Source organism: Clarias gariepinus, chromosome 22 (assembly GCF_024256425.1).
Source record: "Clarias gariepinus isolate MV-2021 ecotype Netherlands chromosome 22, CGAR_prim_01v2, whole genome shotgun sequence".
Lineage (NCBI taxonomy): Eukaryota > Metazoa > Chordata > Actinopteri > Siluriformes > Clariidae > Clarias > Clarias gariepinus.
Window position 1 is genome coordinate 26463337 of NC_071121.1, and position 24422 is coordinate 26487758.

At 39.5% G+C, this 24422-nt stretch overlaps 1 protein-coding gene across 1 annotated transcript; it reads right to left on the reverse strand.

The window, feature by feature from the left end:
• Positions 1–447: 447 nt before the first annotated feature.
• On the reverse strand, positions 448–23562 carry itchb (itchy E3 ubiquitin protein ligase b). Its single transcript, XM_053482527.1, has 24 exons — positions 23444–23562; positions 19604–19695; positions 17995–18136; positions 15463–15584; positions 13164–13298; positions 12875–12920; positions 12631–12782; positions 12390–12543; positions 12204–12299; positions 11855–12029; positions 10409–10481; positions 10147–10231; positions 9572–9700; positions 7298–7370; positions 6339–6410; positions 6028–6116; positions 5715–5874; positions 5054–5187; positions 4813–4953; positions 4556–4676; positions 4049–4153; positions 3096–3192; positions 2844–2916; positions 448–2663 (listed from the first exon to the last, which is right to left on the reverse strand). Exons 2-24 carry the CDS (start codon positions 19671–19673, stop codon positions 2564–2566), a joined length of 2544 nt encoding a protein of 847 aa, XP_053338502.1. The 5' UTR covers positions 19674–19695; positions 23444–23562; the 3' UTR covers positions 448–2563.
• Positions 23563–24422: the final 860 nt, after the last annotated feature.

Consider the following 24422-nt stretch of genomic DNA (forward strand, 5'->3'; position numbering starts at 1 on the left):
TTTTCTTACTGTTAACTGTGGTTTAAACCTCCTGAGGGTGTCATACACATCAACATATCAAACTTCTCACACAGATCTTTCTTCTTGCCCCGTCTACATCCACTCCCAGATTAATGGCGGGTCAACAATGACCCCTGACTCCGCCATCATTCCTTTCATACAGAACGATAAAGAGCAAGGACGATACGATCTTCGCGCCTTGATCCGGCTGTGGAAATAGGGCACGAGTTTACTTACAATGTTTACTAGTTAAAGTAAATATAGGAGTGTGTAAGGCAAGTAAGTAACCATGAAATATTTTTTACATGAATATATTTACAAAAAGTAAATATTAGTTGTCAGTTTAACAAATGTGTGTATCTGCGTTCGTCTCCTCGATTCACCTCGTTCTCTTAATCACAAACCTTAAACTCCTGAAGTAAAAGTACCACATTTAACACATTTTATTTACCCATATAATCGTTTATTTAACCTTTTATTTTTTTTTTTACACAAATGTACTGTACATAAGTCAAAGAGGGAGCAGAAACTTTAGAGGAGCCTTCTAAAAGTAATCCCCCCCATAGAGAATTAATCAAATATTCACACAATGTACAAGATTTAGTTCATATATAGTTTACAGAGTTTAGTTTTTCAGTAGCCAGTTTTTTTTAACATGATAGAAAAGTAACCATAAGAGAGCACCACGTTAGCGTTAGTCTCAAGGTAAGGTTCACATACAGCAGGAAACAGATGACTCTGCTCTTATTAATTTTTTTTTTTTTATTCATGATCACAAAAGTCTGTTACGTAATAGCTCATGAGCTTAATCCTGCAGATGTTCAAGAAGAACCTTCCACGTTCTAGTTATAAACCAGGCTACAAAATTATTTTTTACATCTGTTGAGAGAGAGAGAGAGCACATGCGTAGGGGTGTGATTTATTAAAGAAATAAAGTTGTGAAAGAAAGTGCTGAGGTGCTGATCTGGATCAGGTTTAATCTAAACATTAAATCTTTGTGCTTAAAGAGATCCAGATCCAGCGTATACGTCTTCGTAAATGTGACTCTCAGCACTCCAGTGGTCAAGACCAGTATAACAAACGCGCTAAAATCATATTCCGGGAACCGGCGGCTACTCGTGTGCCGATACACACCAGTTATTATTTTTTTTAATCCACAGTTCATCATGATATTGCTACGAAGTTTTGTAATTACTTACTACTTTTAAATATTTACTTACTCCTGTTCTTCCTAGAATTTATCAGCGATGCTTCTTCAACCCTCTTATCCACAACAATAATAATAATAATATTGTACAAACTAAATAGTATGATCTATAAACAAACGGCGATCAGCACGAATCCAGTAGAGCTCCAGAATATGAAAGTAAAAGACATCTTCCAAAGACACCCCCTCTAAAACAGGGGGCGGTAAAGAGCACAGGTGATCAGCACTCGCTTTCCACCTGCCACAAATGATCTGGGTTTTATTGCAGAAGGCAAACAGTGAATGGTGTGTGCGCGTGTCTCTGCTACATGAAGTCTGGAGATCCGTCTGTAAGTTTCACTAGTGATGTTTCTTAAATGTTCTAGAATGTATTGCTCATTAATGTTTTCACTGTATAAACTGATGATTTAAGTCACATTATGGGTTCGCATTAGCACACTGTGTAGCAGTTCAGCTCTCTGTGTGTGTGCAGCTCGACTTATAATCCATAACACACCTGTCACAAGTTCATAAAGTGCTAGGTTTAGTACTAGGCTGGACTAAACGGCGCTCCTGGACCAAGGGTACCAGGCTGGACTAATCAAACAGTGCCACCTAGTACCTTTATCCCGAGCGCTCGAGTTCTAAGGTGCAGGAGAATATCGAGGCCACGTTAAACACGGTCCGAGCCCAGGCTTGAGGGTTCTAGGGTGGACTAAACTGAGTTCTAGGACTCAAGATAGAACCAGACTGAAGACCAGAGCTGAGAGTCCAAGGCTAGACTAAACAAAGTTTAAAAATAATTCTTTGGTTAAAGTGTACCCAAGGCTGGATTACACACGCTCCTAGAACTAGCTCACTAACTATTGTAGTCTAAGCCCAGACTCGAGAGAGGCCGACTCCTACTGTCACTTCTCGACGTTTTATAAGTAGAGCTGCACAAAGGAACATGATAATCATTATCACTGATTTTTTTTTTTCCAGCCGGTCTCTAAACAGTCTTCACCAAAACACCGCAGTCATAATAATGCGATATTATCCACCATGTTTTTTATTTATATTGTAAAAAGATATATTTTTATATATATTACAACTAAATACCCAAAACCCAGTTCTTGTCTTTTCAGTTTATGCTCAGAGAACTCGCAGTAGTGGGGGGGGGGGGGGGAAATAATTTCAGTTCTTGATGATAAATAGTGTGTGTGCTGTTGGTCATGTGATTAATGAGTAAAAATGCATTTAACCCCAGACGGTGTGGCCCAGCGAGAACCTGCGGGTGTTTAACCAGATCTAATAGAAAAAGGTTGCTAGATGAGTTTGAGTTTGTTATTGTGCTGCATCATGATATTATATTCTTCGTGTGTGTGTGTGTGTGTATCACTCCTGCCCGAAGCCCTCGGTCTCCTCGATGGCGAACAGCAGTTTCTCTTTGAGCTGCTCGTAGCTTTTGTACGGAGGCAGGTCGAGGCGGTTAAAGCTGCGAGAGGACACGAGAGGAGGAGTCACAGGTGTGAAGATAATGTCATGTACATATTTTGTTTATAAACTAAGATTAGATTTCCGTAACTGTAGACTTTTACAATTTTTTTTAAGGATTTTGGTCCATGTAGAGTTTATATTTAAAGTTGGGGAGAGTGGAGAGTCTGCATACACTCACCACGTGTGACTGCGGGGCAGCCAGTTCTCCTTTCCTGTTTTCTCGATGCAGAACTTCTGCGGTCCGTTACTTCCTATTATGTAAAAAAAAGGAAAAAATACATCATTATAAACTGAAAATTCCTTCTTGTAACCAAATTGTTAAAAATCGTGGATAAATTAAAGACTTGAGAAAAATGTTTTCTGTAAAGTTGTATAATGGTATATTAATTCATAAAAATATATATTTTTTTAAATAAAAAGACGCACTCACCCATGAGGTCAGGAAATCCGCCGACGGGCAGACGGCAGGTCCCAGTCACAAACTGTAGCAGACGCATTCGTGTCTCGTTGTCCATCTCTTTAACCAGCTACACCACAGGAGGAAAGAGTGGAAAAGTTTTTACCCCTTTGAAATGACATCGTTCAAGTCAAAGCGGGATTGTACAGAATAACAGGACACAGTTCTGAGAGTTAAACGTCATTTTATATCTCTTTATAATCCCCTGCTACACTAAAAGCACTTATCCCAGAGTCAGCTCTCTCAGTACGACGGCACCATGTGATATTTGTAAAACACTATTCGCATGAGATTACTATCACCTGGGGAGCTTGTGTGATTTAGAAATTATATAACTAATATATACAAATTGCCTTGTGTGAGGCAGAGAGACAATTTATGGATGTCCAGTTAGATTTATATATATACTCAGCAAAAAAAGGACCGTCCTCTGACTCTGACTAGCCACATCAGCGGTCCTCATGCCTCCCTGCAGCATGCCTAATGCACGTTCACGCAGATGAGCAGGGACCCTGGGCATCTTTCTTTGGGTGTTTTTCACAGTCGGTAGACAAGTCTCTTTAGTGTCCTGCGTTTTTAGAACTGTGACCTTAAATGCCTACTTTCTGTAAGCTGTTAAGGTCTTAACGACCATTCCACAGGTGCATGTTAATTAATTGATTATGGTTAATTGAACATGCATGGAAAACATTGTTTAAACCCTTTACAATGAAGATCTGTAAAGTTATTTGGATTTTTACAACATTATTGTTGAAATACACAGTCCTGAAAAAGGGACGTTTTTTTTTTTTGCTGACTATATATAAAAAGTGCCCAGTGTTATTTACGTTTCACCTGGTTAAAATCTAATCTTTCTGCACACTGTACTGTCGTCTGGTGTATAGCGATGTGACTCAGCACCCAAAATACTTTTAATACTTCCGTACCTGCCAGAACCACACGATCTGCTTGCTGGTGCGCGTGTAGTGTTTGTAGATGGTGTTTCTCTGCCAGTCTGTCAGATCGATTTCCTGCATGCCGCACAACAACACCTACAAATCGCACGCACACACACACACATTTTTTAAAAATGCAGCACAAACACAGTGTGTGAACGATTTGTTTGAGGAAAAAAAAATGACACGTTTCCATTAAACCATCTTTTTTCTTCAAATTCTGTTTAGTTTTAAAACAAAATTGTATTAGCTAAAATCTAATCATGTTACTTTGTCTTATATAACGATACACTTTTCTAACATACGACAATTTAATTTTATTTGTATGGGGCGTTTAATAATGGTTATTGTTGCAAATAAAAAATAAAACACATAATGACCCTGATGACATCATTCAAGCCGTTATTTCCGTAACAATGTGTCTAAAGCAGTACAAAATCGTACCTCAAAGCAACATGTAGCGAATATAATAATAACGATAAAGATGAAGCGAGTCACCTCGAGTTCTTTGGCATCAAAATATTGCAGGTACTGCTGAGGCAGGACCTCGTTGAAGCCCTCAAAGAACGCCTGCGTCTGTTCCTCGACACCTCTGGACAACCTCCACTCGGCTACCAGCCTGAAGGGCACACAGAGGTCACGCATCAGTTCTACATCCACACACACACGTGTATTAATGTGATCACTGAACTCCAGATAGAGGACGAGTTCAGGTGAGTGATGGAACAAAAATCAGAGTAGAAACGTGTGTGTACTTGATGTATTCCTCCTTGTTCTCCTCGGTGACCTGAATGTTTCCTCCGTCCGGTTTCAGATCGTGTGTCGAGACCTCGCCGAGGATCTCCTTATCCACAGAGAAGAACATCTCCAGACCACACTCCTCAATGTCGTTGTCTCTGTGTACACACACACACACGTATAACATGTTACACGTGTCCTCAGCACTTGTTTTATAAGTATAACCAGTGTGTGTGTGTGTTTGTCTAGGACACTCACTTGATCCAGATGAGTGAGTTGTAGAACTCGGGGTCGATGGACTCGAGGTCCTTCAGAGTCAGGGGTTTGTTGAGAATGCGTTTATAGAAAGGCAGCGAGAAGCCGGTGTCGATGAACTTCCCGTGGAACAAAGCCTGAGGAGTAACACAGTGTGATGAACTGCAGAACATGTTTTAATTAACTTCGTCTGATTAGTTTCTATTCAAGATTCTATTTAAATGTTACTATTTTAGCTGGTTAAGCACCAAAAAATTAAAATTAAGTACAAGGTCTGGACTTGAATTATTAATATCACGAGACTGAGAAACAACCTTACGCCAGGCAATTTTTTATTATAAATCTATTTATATTCTATAAAATATTAATATTTAAGTACCTTAAGTCAAAACATTGTTTTCGCAACAGAGACAATAATAATAATAATAACTGATAATTTTTATTATTTTATTCCTTTTTATGAAAACCTAAATCATTTTCAGAAACGCATTATAATGTGTTTTTGATTTTTAGTCCTGTCTTTGCAAAAATCTGCAGAAAAACACACACACACACTGTACATGCGTTAGAAATGTCTGTGCCGTGGCATTTTAAATAATTCTGAACTACAAAGAGATCTGTGCACGAGCTCATAACAGTAAGGTAAGATATATGCCGAGGTTACCATGGCGATGAAGCGACCGATGAAGCGGAAGTATTTGAGGTGGTCTGGGTTGATGGATGAAGCTGGGTTGATCTGCAGGCAGTAGTTGTCCTTGCCGGCGTATTCAAACAGGCAGTACATGGGGTTGAGCACCTCGTGGGACAGCAAGAAGAACCACTCCCTACGGGACATGTCATGTTACCGTACGGCGCACTGCATCACGTTATGTCGCATTATATCACACTGTGTCACGCAATCACATTCCTTTAAATGATAACACATTACGTCATGTGATATGTTTAAAAAAAAAAAAACATTCAAAAGCGAGTCTTGCCTTGCTACACCACCGTAGTCGAGTCCTTCCTCTCCAGGGAAGATGATCCACAGTCTTCGGCGAAGGTCTTGGGGGTTAATGCTCATTATCTGACAGAGGCAATGTTATGTTATAATTAATTATGAAAAACACAAACTTCTGTAATTAAAAGTTAAGTGATAATACAGACACTTTACCCTAATTTTCATTACAAAATAGATTTATGCAAGTTTCTGACTTTTCTTAGACAACAATTAAGAATTTTACGGAAGTTAGCATACGGTTTAAAAATGACAGATCCCAATGTGGTGATGAATATGAAGCGAGCTCACCTGCTGGAAGGAGTCCTCGAACAGCGACTTGCGGCTCACCGTGATCTTGATGTGTTGCGGCATCGATAATTGCTACAGAAAAAAAAAAAAGGAAATTTAAGTTGGAAAAGCAATTTTTTCTTTTTTTTTTAATTTATTATTGTTTAGGTAGGATGGACGTGAGGGGAAAACGCTGGGTACAGTGCCTTGCAAAAGTATCCCTTAATTTTTTCCACATTTCGTCACGTTATAACCACAAATGTAAATGTATTTTTTTGGGATAACAACAATCATAACATAAGTTACTGTTTCTATACTATAGTGGTTAAATCAAATATCGAATAACTTGATTCAAGTGGTGATCAGTCCTTCATATAAGTAAAGAGCCGTGTTATCATACCGTCAATGTCCCTGAGATGACCAGCGCTTCCCCGTCTCATGTCTCTTGACTTTTATACACTGAACCTCAGTTACTTTGGGGTTAGAGACTGTGCGGTGGCGATTCTCTGTCACAGACTGTGCTTGTACATTGAGTCTGTACTTTTGCTCCACTAGTGACAGTGATGTCATACTCTGATCGTGTCACAGCTCATTGAATGACTTCAGCTCCACCGTTCCACTTATTTCAGCTTCACATTCATGTGTTTGAACGGCCCAGTCAAAGGTCAGGGCTATTTTGCAAAGGAGAACGGGCAGAAATCTTTCACTCTCTGGATGCGCGAAGCTGGTAGAGACACGCCCCAAAAGACCTGCAGCTCTAATCGAAGTGAAAGTTCGCTCTACTCAGGGGGGCTGAATACAAACGAACACTAGACTTTTTAAAATCCCCATAAAATACATTTACGTTTGTGGCTGTAACGTGACGAAATGTGAAAAAGTTGAAGGGGTATGAATACTTTTGCAAGGCATGTGTCTTTCAATTTTAGTAAACAACATTAATGAATGACTAGAGAGTTAAACAGTGTTTAGCCAGTACCCACCGCACACCAGGTCTTGAAGTATTGAACTTTGGCTTTGAAGTCGCGCACGTAGGTGATCTGAGGGCCGTTTTCACTGAGGAGGAGGGACAGATAACACACACATCAAACACAACGAGCGCCTCATTCCTTCAATGACATTCCAAAAACCTAATATAAGCAGAGGCGAAGTTTAGTTTCTAAATGGCTTTCAGTTTTTTTATTTTTTGAACTGTGATCTCAGCCGAATGAAAACTTTCACTTCCAGAGACGTGAAACCAACACGAGTGTAAACATCCAGTGTGTTTATAGAGGTCATGCCAACGGGAAACGTTCCTGCTTTGCACCAGGTTCTTCCTGCTCTACAGGTTTCAGTGTGATGCGATTTAAATTGACTGTACACAAAGAGAAAGGAATCATTTAATAAAAACGCAGCGTCATAAAAATAACCCGTGAAACAATGAGACGGATTTAGACTTGCTGCACCCTGAAACTTTAATAGAATTAAAATACGACGCCTGGAAGGCTTTTAATTTTCCCAGAACACAGCGACATGCCAATGTGTACGTTTTTAAATTTATAATAAGGAACCAAAATCAACGTTAATGTAGCTGTTAGTGTATGAGAAGTGATTTGCTTACTTTACAGCAACCGTGACGAGTCGTTCTTCTAATTAATTGTTAAAAGAAATGCAGTTTATTATATCTAAAGCTATACGAGAAAGAGAGCGTAAATAAACAAGCTGACTGGACCCTGGCACTGGAGACTCCTTTCTTTATTCTTAGTCTGTATTTGTTAAATAAAAAAAAGTGTGTTTTGTCAACGTTACCTTAATGCCGTGGTTCTCAAAGTGTGGGGCGCCCCACTAGTGGTGAATACAGATATGACAGGTGGGGCGCAATGAACGGGAGGGAATTAGTGGAAAATAATGGGAAAGTACCTATTCTAATTCATGCTTTTCTTTATTGACAAAGATCGGACACTCGAAACTAAACAATCACACGCAAAGAAATGGATCATTAATACGAGTAAATTTAAATAACATCAGAGAAAAAGTGGAACCAAAGTGCAACAATAACGGTTTAACGTCGGCATGTTAATTGCAGAGGAACAATATATAAGGCAACATTCGGTATTATATATGTAATTTCATTTATTCCAATGTGTATTCTGATGTTTCCCATTTTTGTTATAAATTACTATTTTATCAGGCAGTACTAGTCTGGCATTTCTAGTTTCCAGTGTGACAACAAAGTTGCTTTTTGATCCTTCAGGCGCTGAACAAAAAGGAAGATCAATATCGTTCTACGCTTTTTGTTGGTGTGCGCCATTTTGCCATGATCCCTAAACCATTCGTTGTGCCGTAGAGAATAATGGTGTTTATGCTTTTAAATGTATAATTTAAGGCGGATGTAGCTTAAAGATAACGTAAAAAGAAATGTGTGTATCTTATTTGCTGGTTTATTTACGCAGCTATTAAATTCGGAGAACATAAATCTAACTTTACCGCGAACACAAACCGGGTCAGAAGCGTAGGTGTGTAGTGAGCATAATAACGTCAATGGATACATTTGTTACATGGATCACAAAAAAGCAGGTGATTTATCACTATCAGCCTAATCAACCAAAAAGCCAGGCGAAAGGAAACCATGATGAAGCCTGTGTTGCGCTTGGATTCATGGTGGGGATGGTGGGATAGAGGAGAGACCCGTGTGTGTTTTGTGTCTTAAACCGCTGGCGGTAGACAGCACAAGACCCAAGAAAGTAGGAAGACACTTAAAAACACACCCCAGTCACGTTAATAAGCCACTCGACTTCTTTGAAAGAAAGCTCTAGATAAGTGACAAAGTAAGCCTGTTATAACAATCGCACGTGTATTTTATCTGTTTTGAATTTGGTGTTATTTGATCTTATTGGTTTAGAAATTGATATTTTAATAAATAGTAAACTTGGCCGATTTCGTTATCATTTTGTTGACAAGTGGGGAATGACAGAAAATGTTTAAGAACCACTGCCTTAATGCAAGATTGTATTTTACATGGACAAATTTATAAATGATTTTAGTCGTTTGTAAATTAAATTCTAACCGTTTTATTTTCTAGTTCAGTCAATCAAAGGCATATTTTTTACGTGATGATGTAAAGTTGATGTAATGTGACCTTTCGGCAAAACTATAATATACAGTAATAGGTGTGGGTGGGTGTGTGAGTGTGTCACAGTGTTTGTATTGTATAAACCGTACAAAATAAATATTCTTATTCTTCTGAACGTGTGAGTGTGTGTGTGACCGAGGCTCACAGGGATGATTTTCCTGTCCGTGGGTCGATGTATGTGGTGGTTCTCCTGTTGTGATCCACAAAGTACGGGATCCCCTCCATGGTGAACCTCATCTCCCAGCCCTCGGGCAGCGGCTTCTCGTTCAGCAGCCTGAACCAATCAGAGGTACGAGTTAAAGGCTGAGCGAATGTCGTTTGCACACTAGCTTCTAGCTAAACTTCCGCTATTACACGACAGCTACTAACAAGGAAAGGTGAAGTCTAGCATGTACGTCCTCTGAACTGCATCAACCCAACCTGGATTTATTTATTTATTTATTTCAAAAGAAGGCACAGAAGGCAAAGCGCCCGTCTTCTGGCCGTACATGGCTGTGGCCCTGCCAGGACTCGATAAAGTCCATTTAAATTCTGAACAAAGCAGTTTAATGTTTAAATTCATACATGTAGCACTGAACTTCCCCAATTCCCTCCATCTGCAGCAGGGTGTGTAATCTTATTTAATCATGGATTGTTTAATAGTATGAACAGCTCAGGTTTAATTGCTATTATATACATCTAAAACAATAAATAAATAAAATAAAATAATTAAATCCTGACCCTTGAGTGCGAGGATCCTCCCACTGTGTGGCGCGAGTCGGGTGGTGCACGAAATACGCTCGGCCATTGGAGTCGGTTCTCTTCTCTGAAAAACAGACACGAGACAAATCAACAACACTGTGGCAAGTGTGTCGCATAACCGTCTTCAACAACAACAAAGCTGGAAATGTAGAATTAGCTGTATATCATCAAGACACACATTTCAGAAAATTGAGATGGCAGTAAAAGATTGATTAATTGGTATTTAAAATTTTTTTTTTACCCCATCCGTGTGGCAGTGGGCCGAGTGGATCAAACTCTTTATTCTGGGCGGCAGCAGCAGCAGCAGCCTGATCCTGAACGTTCACAAAAAACAGGAAAACATTTTTTTAAGGCAACTAGAAAAGCAGAACATAACGAATTTAAGACTTTACAAAAAGGTTTGATTTTGTTTCAGGGCTGTCGATATTCACGTGTTAACGCATTTGATTACTCTAGACTTTTTTTCCTCATAAAATGAATCATACTGTATGACCAAGTTTGACCCTAATGGCTTCCCATAATCACAGTGATGATCGTGATAATGACATGTTATATTAACGCGGATAATAAAATGACAGAGAAAACATCACCAGGTGCTGAACGGCAAGTTTCATCATGAAAATAGATGGAAGTTTGGATTAAACCAAAGCCGTGTGCTCGAGCGACCTTCAAGGGGAAACTATTCTTACAAGAATACATTCAGGGGAAGCTGTGTGAGCAGTGACTCAGGCCACTAGGGCTCTAGGTTGTTGATATTTTAAATCTGAGGGTCTGGGTTCGAGCCCCGTTGTGGTGGATTGTTTTTTTTATTGATTGACATCACTAGTTCATTTTAAAGAAGAATTCACGATAGCACAGATCATCCTACAGCCTTTCAGGAGAATTGTTATAACTCGCAGGCTCTTGTTTTAATAAATTCCTCCAATCTAAAAGGTGTCTTTCTGTGATTGGGGGAAAGGATTTGTTAAACTGAAGTTGTCATTGACGTAAAAAGCTGTGATCCTGCTTAGAAATTCGATTGTGCTTATTTTAGGGCAGAGATTGCTTTTTATTACTTGTTTACTTTTACCAAATGCATTAATCTAACACAAGGTCACTATAGCTTAGTTAGCTTAGCCTGTGTGTTGGTTGGCCGAGGTACTGTATCTTTCTATCCACCTGTGAGAGGTGTTTAAGTCAAAGCAGGAACACGGTGTATAAGATTAACACCTCCCTTTATTTCTCACTAATTCTACACTAATTGCACTTGCAGCACTATTGCGGTGTTTCACCATGATCTCTGTCTGTCTGATCACTTCTGAAACGCCGGCCTCCGGGGAAATCAACGTTTATGGAAGTACGGCTTTCTTTAAAACGTTCAGTTGTCGCCTTTCCCCTTCATAAATTAAACAGCTCATGTATCGGTGCCTCGTGTCGTCATTTATCAGCTGCATTATTGATGTTGCATGTTGTGGGTTCAGTCCATGTTCTGGCTGAATGAACATTACTCACTAGCTCATTCATTTTAAAGGATCTGCTTCACTGATTTAACGAGTATGTGTAAGTCACGTGCATGCTTCGGGGAAATAATAAAGAAAAAAGTGTTGATCATCAGCTAAGATAGCAACTACTGATTAACTTAGACACACACGCACGCAGTATAAATCAGTGAGAGAGGGAGAGAGAGTGTGTGTCTGTTATTCCTTACTCCGCACATGAAGCGCTGGTTAAACTGTTGCATGGCCCCCTGTAACTGGCTCCTCTGATGCTGCCACTGCTCGTAGTTGCGCACCGTCTCCACAGTGGGGCGCTGCCATGTTGTCGTCCTGCTTACATGATCCACAAAGTACACACGTCCTGATTGGTCCAGACGCCGCTCCCAGCTGTAAACACACGACACGTAAGTCCAAGTGTGTTCAGGCAGCTTCGTTTTTTCGTGGCATAACACAAACATTTTCCTGTCATTTAATCCAGAATTCTTAAAAATATATATTTTTTAATGCAAATGTCTCTCTGTAATTTATTTAACATCTCTCGCTCTGTAGTTGAAGCCTTACCCCTGAGGCAGATTCTCGGGTCTCTCCCACGACGTCCTCTTCTCCACATGGTCCACAAAGTACACACGGCCGCTCTGATCCACTCGCTGCTCCCACCTGCAGCCACACGCACACAGATTATTCTTTTTACAATAAATTCAGGGCTGTGTGTGCGAGTGTAGGTGTGTATGTGCGCGTGTTTTATACCCTGGTGGCAGAGGACCGGCGTTACTCATGGACATCCGGTTGGACTGAGGGGTAATCTGGATGACAGGGGCGGGGTCAGGGGTGGTGTTAGGGATCCGCACCGGTGTCTCTGGCTGGGCGGAGCTGCTGCTGTTGTCAGTGACTGAAGGGCATGCTGGGAAAAAAATAAAAATGTAAACAGTGAGATGTGTAAGCGCTCAGAGGAAAAAAACACGACAGTAATGACATCATGAAGACTGACGTGGAGCAGACACGGGTCGCTGTGGGGTGGGCGGCGGTGGGCGAGAGGGTCTGGGCGGCCTGTGAGGTCGTGACATGGAGGGAGAGTCGGTTCCGTTGACGGCGCGTCCGTTAGGAATGTCCACCACGCTCGGGGACGCCTCTCTGCTCCTTCTGAGATTACACACAAACGTCACTGTCGGTTATAAACTGTAATAAGTCACTCACTCAGTTGTGTGTGTCGATGACACAGGGCGAAAGGTCACCTTGAATCGACTTCCTCGTGAAGGTGCGACTCTCCGTTCGTCGTGGCTAAAACAGAGAGGAGAGGAAAATATTCATCAGCATCTCGGAACGGATTAAAATCGCTCATGAGAATTATAATGAATTATAACAAATAAAGCAGAATGTTTGTTTGGATTCCATGGCTACAGAAATCCTGGTGGATGGCAGGGACCTGGGATTCCAGCGCCAATCAAAATTCTAAACCAGTGCTTCTGATACCGAGTTACCATGACAACAAGTAGAAATAACTAGAGAGAGAGAGAGACTCACTGTTGTTGTTGGCCTCAGCAGAAGCGAACGCTGCCGGGTCGACCTGCATGCCGTCCAGACACACAGCCAGATCTCCAACAACATCCGTCTGCTCCTTGTCTGCATACAGCGGCAAAGTCTGCGTCACGTCGCTCACTGTGTACACACACACACCAGGAGGGATGTCGGGATGATGAAATTCTGACTGTCGGTTACACACAACTCTGATTTCTCTCACATCCTGTCACTCTAGTCATTTGTATAGAAGCCAGCAAAGATAAAAAAGGTCAGCTATATACAACAAAATAAATACTTTATATTTCTATTAATTTCACACTTCAGAGATCTAACCCTCGCCTTCATCTACCCACACGTGAAGAGTTAGACAAAGTATAAACCTTAACAACTGAACACTCTTAGATAGGAATGATGATTGTACAATATAAAGTGACGTATTCTTTTTTTTTCCAGCACAACCAAGGCCATTTTACTCTACAGGTAGTCTCCAACCCACTAAGATCCGAATTACAAACGGACCGAACATTCGTAGATGATAGAAAATGTATGTCCTGTAAAGCTGTCTTGACGGTGAATAATCCTAATTTTGGAAAATCCTCAACAAAACAGAGTACAGTTTCCAATACAGTGGAAAACAGCTCTGACGACACTGTGAGATTGACCACTCCTTAGGCGGAGTTCTAGTTTTTGGTCACATGATGGCAGTGTGGGGAAAGGGGACCGAGATTTCGTTAAGTGGATTGGTACGATTTACGTTGTATATTCATGTTAAAGATGAGAAAGACTCACTTCGGCAGACTTAAGAACAAATCCGACCTATGAACGTGATGAATTTGTTTGTAACTCGGGGAATATGTGTATTCAGTTTTATTGCCTTCTACAATGTACCCACAGAAAAATCTCCCATAATGCTTTTCAAATCCTGCCCTAGACCTATGGCAAAAACAGCTGGTGTGTGTGTGCGGTGTGTGATTATACGTCCCGGGTTTCTGTCACAGCACTAAAATGAGGTTCAGCAGGTCACACTGGTTGGCTGGTATGCCTCGAAAGCAACACACACACACACACACACACACACACACACACACACACACACACACACACAGCTCTCAGGAAATGCTTTAGTTTATCTGATTACAAACCATCACCACTCACAATCACACACTGTATATTTCACTGATTTAATTGATTGTTACATAAACCTTCACACAAACAACGACCCTGGTCTCCTCTACACACACTGTATCACACACTGTATCACACACTGTATCACACACTGTATCACACACTGTATCACACACTGTATCACACACTGTATCACACACTGTATCACACACTGTATCACACACTCCCTGTACACACTACAACTCTGTGTTTTAATCTGACGCTACACCCGCATACATCCGCTGTCTCTTATAAATCTGACTTCATTATATTCAAGGTCAAATTAATAATTTAATGGGGGGAAAAAAAGACTCGTTAGGAACATACAACACATTGCATTATGGGAAAGTAAATGAATGCATTCTTGCATGCACACCAAACATACATCCGCCTGCTTGATCTCAACATCACAACGGAATGCACAGGGATAAAAAGATTAAAAAATAATAATAATAAAATAAAATAAAAAAAACTTAACTCACGTGACCCGATGTCCTCTTACATAAATGACACACTTACTATCGCTAACATTAGCAAACACACGCCACGCATAATGACCAAACACTAGGCAGAAGAGGAAGCAACATCACACACACACACACGCAAACGGAAGAGATGAACAAAACAAAGGCCCAGTCAGTACTGAAAACACTTACAGTGTCTCTCACTCACACACACACACACACTTTTTTTTCTATTGACACAATAATTCATGTTTCTATGCCACTTTTGTTTAAATAAATAAATCTTGCGCTACAGATTGAAATGTTTACTGTGTGATCATCATCATCTTCTCTTTTCGAAAACATCAGAACCGTGCATTTTTTATTTATTTATTTTTTTTAATAAAAGCCTATTTACAAAATCACCACAGGGTGGTGTCTCTCACACACACTCAGAGGAAAGAGCTGTTTGCCCACTTCTACATAAACGAGCTTGTTGTGATTAACTAATGTCAAATCTAGTGGCTGAAACCCCTGAGTTAGAGCTCAAATCCACGATTAGGTCGTGAGCTTTCATCTGATTGTTTATACACACGCCTGCTCTACGACGGTACCGTTTCTATAGTAACAGCTAACTCGTCAGGGTGACTTTTTGTTTCAGGGTTATGATCACATGCTGTTGATCCGGCACTCACGCTTCATGTCGTTGCTCTTGAGCGTCTCGCTGATGTCGAGCGTGGTCGAGCCCAGCAGGTTGGACTTCAGCGTCTTCTGGCTCCATACACGGAACGTCAGCTTGCTGAAGGGTGAGACGATCCTGCAGAGAAAAGACAATAAACAAACGGGTTAGAAAAGACAAACAAACGGGTTAGTGGTAGCAACTAGTACACCAGGAATTCTGGATTCTGACCGGTCAGAAGGTGTTGATTAGTTGTCCATGACAGCAAGTAATCTTTGGTAATGTTTATGGAAGGAGTCTCCAATGTCAGACGTAAACCTCCTTCACAAACCTGTTGTTTATGCTTTACCATGAGCGGCATTGTTTTGTGGTCGTTCCCACATCATTAGGCGAACATTAAACTGATACGGGCGGCTTGGCTTCCTTCCTAATGTTTCAAATATAAACGTTAAACAAGGTCATCTGAGCAAAAACTAACACCAAGTTCAGTACGTTTCATAGGAGCCCTGGTGTGTGTGCTTTTCTCTACCTCGGTCAGGTTCTTCGGTCCTAATGAGAATGTGACTCTATTCTAAATTGACTCACTGCAGAAAGTGAATCACGCTCGCCTTGCGCCATGTGCTCCCGATATTGTAATAAACAAACAATTGAAACTGACACTGGATTATCGATAGATTCAGCTACGCATCACAATCCTTTGTGCAGCAGAACTGCATTGCAACATTGACTCCAAAAATCAATTCGTTTAAATATCTTTTTTATTTATTTGTGCCATTCTCTTTCATTCAAGTTGTTAAAATGTCACCTCTATGATCCTACAGGTGGCGCAATCTTCACACACTGCCAAGCAGCACAGCGTGATTTTGTTTGGAATCGTAACAGAACTGGAAAACAATATAATATCGAATAGGGATACAGGTTGTCCCCCGACTTATGAACGAGTTCTGTTATGGGAGCACATTCGTAAGTCCGATTTGTTCTCAAGTCCGACAAAGTGAGTCATTAGCCCTATTCGGATGGGACAAGTTTTACAGGGGGTCGTTAGAGAAATTTCTGTTTCACAGACGTACATTGTGATTTTAATCCCGCCCAAATCTGCCATGTCTGTCTTTCTTTCACACGACCTCTGTAAAAATTCCAGAGCAAATTACCTACAGTTTTTTAGCAAACTTGGCGGTCCTTCTGGTGTGTCTTGGTCAACGCGAACCACAGTACTATCTCCAGCGCGTCAGTAATGTCTTGTGCAACGCCCACTAGATGTTGGTTCCGTCCGAATGCAACTCAGAAGTCATCTGAAAAAATTCTAACTCAAATGTCGTTTGGAAAACTAAAAAGCATACCAGTCCACTTGACTAAATCCCCTTTCCCCACACGCTTAAGGAAATTAATCTCACAGTGAAGTGTTGTCTCGTCACGCCTTTAAATCGTGGAGAAAATCCGGGCGCCATTTTGTCTCTGTTTTCCACTGTATTGGACTCTGTTTTATTAAGAATTTTCCCGAAAGCGGATTATTCACCATCAGGAGAGCTTTACAGGACAGACATTTTCTATTATTGTGAAACTGGTGAGGCCAACTCATTTCACCCGCACACACTTAAGACATTTTATATATTCACTTATACACTGGAAAAATGTATATATTTGTAAATATTGGTATCTGTTGCACTGCAGTTTTGTACAATACGTGTGAGTTACTTCCGCGATCGAACCGGAAGTAGAACCGTGGAACGTTCATATCTGTGGAAATCCGTAAGTCGAATGTTCGTAAGTCGCGGACGACCTGTAATTAAAAAATCGTGATACTTATAGAATCTCAATACAAACAGAATCCATAGAAACTGTATATGATTCACAAAATTATTCAAATAAATATTTCATCATATATTTAGCACTAGCTCTGGGATCTCCATTCTCGGAGAATCATCTGGAGGTCCACCAACCAAAATGAAGGTCATTTTTATGATTTGTGTTCAAACTGTATTTGTATTCCTAACCTTTGAACTTTAAGAGCACGTTTTCATCCATTTTGCAATTTTTAATGACAAATTAAAGGCGTAGATTTCACTCAGCAAACAGACAGAGTGGATTGAAAGTGAGGAACACTGTTCTTCTGCTCGATTAACAAATCCAGGTTGCACTGTGTGTCTCAGTCTCTTAACCCGGTCCTCTTTTACGACAAAACTAACTTTACAAACGTCTTCTCTCTCTTTTTCTCTGCGCTCCTCCCTTGCTCTCAACCTTTTGATAATTTTTTTTTCTTCTAGATTTTTGCATTTATTTGAATTGTAAAGTTGGGATTTTGTGTTGCCGTCATGGCGACGTTCATCTGCGTTACAGCCCTACAGAAACCAGCACGCAACATTCACCCTGATATCATTTGGCAATAAAATAAACCTCAGTGTGTCCGACAGCAGCTCAAGTTCATGAGTCAAATATTCTTATTTGATTCTCATTCGATTCTGACATTACAGTGGATTATTGAAAAGATAAAACTACATGATGATACAAAATGTCGTGTGTGTGTGTGTGTTTCCGTTCCCGCACTCACACAGTGAGACGCTGCTTCCACTTGGGACTCTGTGCGTTGCTGCACTTCTCCGTCTTCTTGGACTGGCCATCCACGTTCACCTCCACGTACAGACCGGAGCCGACCCGGTTCTTCTTGCTCTCCTTCAGCTTGGCTGTGATCACTGCAGGAACGAAAGACGAGAAGGTTATCAGGAACTCGAGAGCCAAGGGTTCGGCTTTTACTTTCAGTATCGGGTGTCCTGGTGGATACTGAACGTCCAGAACTTTAACCACGGATAAATTAATAAATAAAGCTTGTGTCATTAAAAATAGGAATCATAGGCAAATGTTTTAGATTCAATAAATTCCTTAAAAAAAAAATTCTACCAATTTTTACATTTAAGAGATCCAACCTACAAACCCTGCCATACAGCGATCTGTAGTAAAGAAATTAATCTGTAGTAAAGAAATTACCTATCACAATTTTCTTGAACAATATTGCAATTTTGATTTTAATCAGGATTTTGACACACAGACATGTTTTACAGTGTGAATATGAAACAATTTTCCAAAGGAAAACAATTCGATCAAAAACAAACATAAGGAAAAAAGGAAAAGAAAATCACCTAGTAAAGGTGTAACAAAATGTTCTAGAACAGACTTATGGCAAAAAGTAAATATGTGTGTGTGTGTGTCCCTGTTTCTGCAGCTTATTTGTCGTTAAGCTCAGTCTCGTGTTCTCACGCTCTGTTAAGGTGCGCTGCGTTGTGATTGGTTTAAATAGCAAACTGCGGGAAAAGGCGGGAGCGCGCAAAGAAATCGTGCTATAGGGCGATTTAGAAATCACGCATAATCACTTCGCGATTTCGAGACGATTTCAATTAATCGCACAGCCCTAGTTCAGATGTATCCTTTTTTCAACCCGACCCTGGGCAAGTAACTTTATTTCATTTTAATCAGCTATACACACATGATGACTGCGCACAAAAAAAAGAAACAGCACAGATCCCTAAGATTACTTACTTTTATGGTTGTTTTACATTGTTTCTATTACCTAATAATAATAATAATAATAATAATAATAACAACAACAACAATAATAAACACTACACACATTTTGAGAGTTCTACATTTTTGTGACTTCATTCCCAGTAAAAGTTAAATGTACATGTTATAAACTCAAATGCACACTGAGATGTCCTGATGTCTGATTATTTTCTTCTCACAGCGCGACTCAATTCAATTCAATTCCACTTTATTGTTATAAATAACAAATATAAATCAAAGTATAAATTACACACTGACACACACATGTACACATTCACAGCATTTAGCAGACGCCCTTATCTGAAATGACTGATCTTCATCTCATTATCCATCTAAGCATTTGAGGGTTATGGGCCTTGCTCAAGGGTTTGAACCTGCGACCTTCTGATCAGTAGTCCCACCCCTTAACACACACTGAGGTACCCCTGACCCCAGTGTTGATTTTTTTTTTTTAACCAGCACTAGCTATTTATTTATTAATTACAGAGGCACAATTTGTCCTATATTTTATTAAACATGCACGTAAAACAATAATAAAATAATTAAAAATCCCAGAGAGAGATAGACATGATAGAGATGGGAGAGAGAGAGAGATGAGGTACCAGTGATGTGTAGCTGAGCCTTCATGGGCTGGCCGTTCCCGGGCCCTGGTTTGGTTAAGCTGGAGGCCATGGAACAACGTCAGGCCTGAGACCTATACAACACACACACACACACACACAAAGTCACATGATGACATCACTTCATACTCAGCAGATGTTTTAATTACAGTAGTTACACATTCCTCTCTCAGACTTTATCAGGCAGAGACTCACTCCTAAACTGAGGTGATGGATAAATCCGAGTAACAGAACCTGCTTCTCCGTATTCTTAACACACACACACACACATCAATAAAGGTAAATCTTAATATGTGATATTGTAGTGTGAACTGTGTCTGGTGTAAAACGTGTTTATTTAAACCTGTTTTCTTGTTCAGTCTGTAACTCAGTATGTCTCCACTCTGAGGCTCGGTGCTCTCCGCCAGGACACCCAGGTTTAGACTGAGACTCTGCTTTCTGAAATGTGTGTGCTGATGACTGTGATGTCCTTGAGTGCGTGCAATTCCTGTCGTCTTTATATTTTGTTGCACGTCACTTTTTTTTTCTTTTTTGAAATCCCAATAAAATGTCAGCTGATATTCATCATGTAACTATAAAGGCAAATATATAACATAAGGTTATATAACCTACTGTAAAATACATAACCTTAATGTAAGGAGTTAATGTTGTCATCGTGACTGCAGCTGCTGTAGTTTAATTCACTGTGACTGATTCTTTTATGTGGAAATGAATGCATCAAAATTGAAGTATTTTATAATTATAATATTTATAATTTTGTTTTCGTCACTGCTGCTGCAGTAAAATTTTTGTAGTAATTTTTTTTATTTATAATTTGTCCTGTATTAAATTTTTTTTAATGTTTAAACTTTTTTATTTTTTTGTAGGTTAATTTTTTTTTTTTTTTTGCTGCTGCTGTAGTTTAATTTTTGTAGTTTAATTTTTTTATTTATAATTTGTTTTTCAAAATTCTTTTGTGTGGAAATGAATACATCAAAATTTATTTATAATTTTGTTTTTATCACTGCTGCTGATGTAGTTTTTGTTTATTTATAATTTAAGATGGTAAAGCACTGCAGTTCCTATTTACACACAGGCAGGGGGCACAGCGCACTTTGCGGTACAAAATCTTAAAAAAACAAACAAAACTAAACAAAACAAAAAAAGGAGGATATTTCTAAAATCCTGATAATTATATAGATCACAGAGGTATGGTGATAATATCGTATTTGACGTCCCCTGGTGATTCCCGTCCCAAACAGCTCTACGGTGCGCTGTGAGAGTCGTGCTGCACGTGACCTTATACTGACTTTAAAAAGTTTTAAACAAATACGATGATGTAATGCGGTCAAATCCTGGCGGTTACATTAGACCACATGAGGCCACAGTTAATGGTTTTTACACGTTTTCAGCACGCATAAAAAGTGTAAAACAAATCAAGCTGCAGATGTCTACAGGTCACGCCGATGATCCTACTGTAAGACTATCTACGGCTCGTACTGCAGCAGATTTTAATCAGAAGTCTCTCACACAGCGACTGAAACCGTTGTGATCTTCTTTAATAAATCGCGGTGCTGATCTCGGCTCAGGACAGAGGAATTTTTTCATGAGGTGTGTTTCAAAACGAAACCGTGGCCCAAAGCCTCTAGGGTGAACCGCAAGCTACGCTACACTCGCGTCACATTACTCGTCAGATATCTACATTCCTGACTTATTACTCATTACTGCAGTTCATTCAGTGATCCTGAGGCACACACAGACCTGTCCCAAACGCTCCAGTTATTACTGTCGCTGCTCCATACGACACACAAAGACTGTCTCGGTCATGAATTTTAACTAACCATGCAGCTCTCTCTCTCTCTCTCTCTCTCACACACACACACACACACACACACACACACACAGCTCATATAAACATTCAGCCTCAGGGTTAATCATTTATTGATGTTCATGTGGCTGCACTTTGTCACTAATAACTCTGTAAAACAACACATTTAAACAAACTTTAACTGCGTATTAATAGAACGTTTAATATAAACGAAATTAATCTTAAATAAACTTTACAAAACATCAACTTGGTAAAATTATTTTCCTAAAAACTTTATCAATTTAACACGTACTTTGTTTGTTTTAAAGCAAGTGTACTACATTATTATGTTTGTTCATTTTTCATCTAAATAGCAGAAAAATTAAAAGGAAATTGGAGTTTTTTTTCAATATCTTTCTTTAACTGGGTTAATTTTTTAAAGAAATAATTAATAGAAGCAAATGAAAAAAAAAACTTTTTCTAATATTTCAGATCCAAAATTATTGGCACCCCAGACAAAACTGATAAAAAAAAGATTAAAAAACAAATGTATGGAAATGTTTAATATGAGCATTTTTTGAGGAACATTTCTACTCCATTTAACATTCCAAATGAGATTTGATGATATTTCTGGTTAATGAAGGTTTGCAGCAAAGAGACGCATCTGTGTGTGTGAACTGCACACACACTCGTTCACCAACACAACTCGCATGTTACAGGAACTCGGCTGGGAGTTAGTGCCACATCGCCCGTACAGTCCTGACCTCGCTTAAAGACATTTTCACATGTTTAAAGGAGTTCCTGGGAGGCCAGCATCTCAGAGATCATTATCAAGAAAACTTTGTACCTTGATGCTCAAGCTCTAGAGAAACTCTGGGATGAGTGTATTAGTGTAACAGGGGATTATATAGAGAGAAAGTTAATGAGTTTTTACTCTCATAACGGTGTTTAGACAACAAACAGTCCCGGTTTGACATGAACGGCCCTCAGGGAGTTTCTGTCACCACATCAAAGTTGATTTTCATAAAAACAGCACTTTTACAAACTGTAACTACTTTACATTTTAGTGTTTGATCAATGATAAGGTGATGATGTCTGTGAACATTTATTTTGACTTGTTTTTCCACAGGATTTCCAACATCATCCGGATAGTCGTTTTTTTCCTGCAATCTCACAGTAACAGCGTTTATTAGTGTGTTATTAACTTCAGTAATGTGACGAGTCAGGGCTCAAGGATAGAAAAGCTGTTAATATCAACTCTGGTGTAAGTGAGAACTGGAGGGAACTATAACTATAAATAAATAAAAAGCAGTGTTCATTAAACTCATCAGCTTCAGATGGCAGGAGTAAGGTTAACCCCTCTTCATGACGTCATCACTTCACCCTGCTGTTGATTAGTTTCCTAGAAGGGTGTGACACTGTGGTAGTGTTTTACACAGCAGAACTTCACTAACAGAAGAGATGTGTACGGTGTGTTTGCTTACTGGTAATATTACACTGGTGAACTTGTAAAAAATAAAAATACAAGAACCAAAAATTGGAGACGTTTTTAATGTTGTTGTAAAAGCATTTTTAAAACTTTACTCATAAGTTTCACTTTTTGTTTAACACCACACTAACTAAGCGTCTAAACGAAGTGTTTTATCTACAATTATCCCTAAAAAAAATGTTCACGTTTACCATGTTTATATATTATACTTATCCCTATATAGAAAATTACACAAACTAAACCATAAACCCGAACTGCGGACGAGAGTTCCGTCTGAAACTGGGAGCACCTGCCTGGTAACTCAATGTCAGTGGCGGCATGTCAAATCCCTTCTCGCTCTCTTCACACACAGACTACGAAAGACGCAAAGATAGAAAACCGAGTGCGCCTATGTAGTGCGCCCCTCACTCATTTGGGACACGCCCCCGTCTCGCTGACAGCGCGAGCTAATAATAACCGCGTCGTTAGCTTAGCCAGCGACTAGATTCACACAAACATTTCGTTATTGTTTATTTATGTATTCCTTTAAAGAAAATAAACTTCCTACCTTAATAACTTGTATATTAGACTCGAAGCGCGAGCGCCTCCTTGCTTGTTGTTTTGTTTCCTGCCCCGATTCTCCGGCTCACTTCAAGAGATAAACTTCCGCCATGTTCTTGTTCCCGGTAGGGCACACGTGACCGGAAATAAGGCGGGGCGACTGATTGGCGCCGCCTAGTGGCGTGAACGAATACAGGCATGATAAACAAACAAATAAAACAAGTAAATAAATAAATAGACTGCATGAAAGGCTCCGTAAATACATTAAAAAAACTAACTAGTGTTACACGCAGGATTTGTGCATACAGACCTGCTGTTTGTTTATTATATATAATGATATAATAATGTATTTGTTGTTATAAAATATATTTTACCAAACTATAATCAGGGCATTTTGAGGTGATATAACTCACATAATGTTTTTATATGTAAAATTTGAAGAAAAAAAAAGAAAGAAAAGATTTTCAAGGGTATATGTTTTTCTTTCCTTTTCGTTCCTTTTCAACTTTTATTTATACAATTAAAAAAAGCACTGTACTGAACTTCCCCTTTTTTCAAAAAAATTTAAAGTATTTACTTTTTTTTTTTTCTTTTCAACTTGTAATTTATACAGTTAAACCTCATTGAGCAGGGCATCCTGTGGAATATCACTGCCATCTTGTGGACATTTGTCGGCATTACACCAATGTATTTGTTAAAGTGCCACTATTATGCTATGGAATAAGATCACTGTCAAAAATATTCGTGCGTAAAAAAAAGATTTGTGTGTAGTTCTGTCTTTTGTCTGAGCTGGATTCCCAAATATACGGCCACGACAGCTTACAGATACGAGATTTTATAGGGTATAATATGTGTGTGTGGGGGGGAAGTGTCATGTGCAATGGTCAGATATATTAAAATGTAGTGCATGAATGTGTCCATGATATTTATATATCTGACCATTGCACATGCCACTTTCTTAAGTCACTTTTCATGCATATTGGCAC

Coding starts and splice junctions, on each gene's coding strand:
- itchb (XM_053482527.1), bottom strand. CDS start 19,673: ATGGCCTCCAGCTTAACCAAACCAGGGCCCGGGAACGGCCAGCCCATG. Junction 12,783..12,874: donor CACGAGGAAGTCGATTCAAG/GTGACCTTTCGC, acceptor GTGTAATCTCAG/AAGGAGCAGAGAGGCGTCCC. Junction 10,232..10,408: donor CCCACTGCCACACGGATGGG/GTAAAAAAAAAA, acceptor TCTGTTTTTCAG/AGAAGAGAACCGACTCCAAT.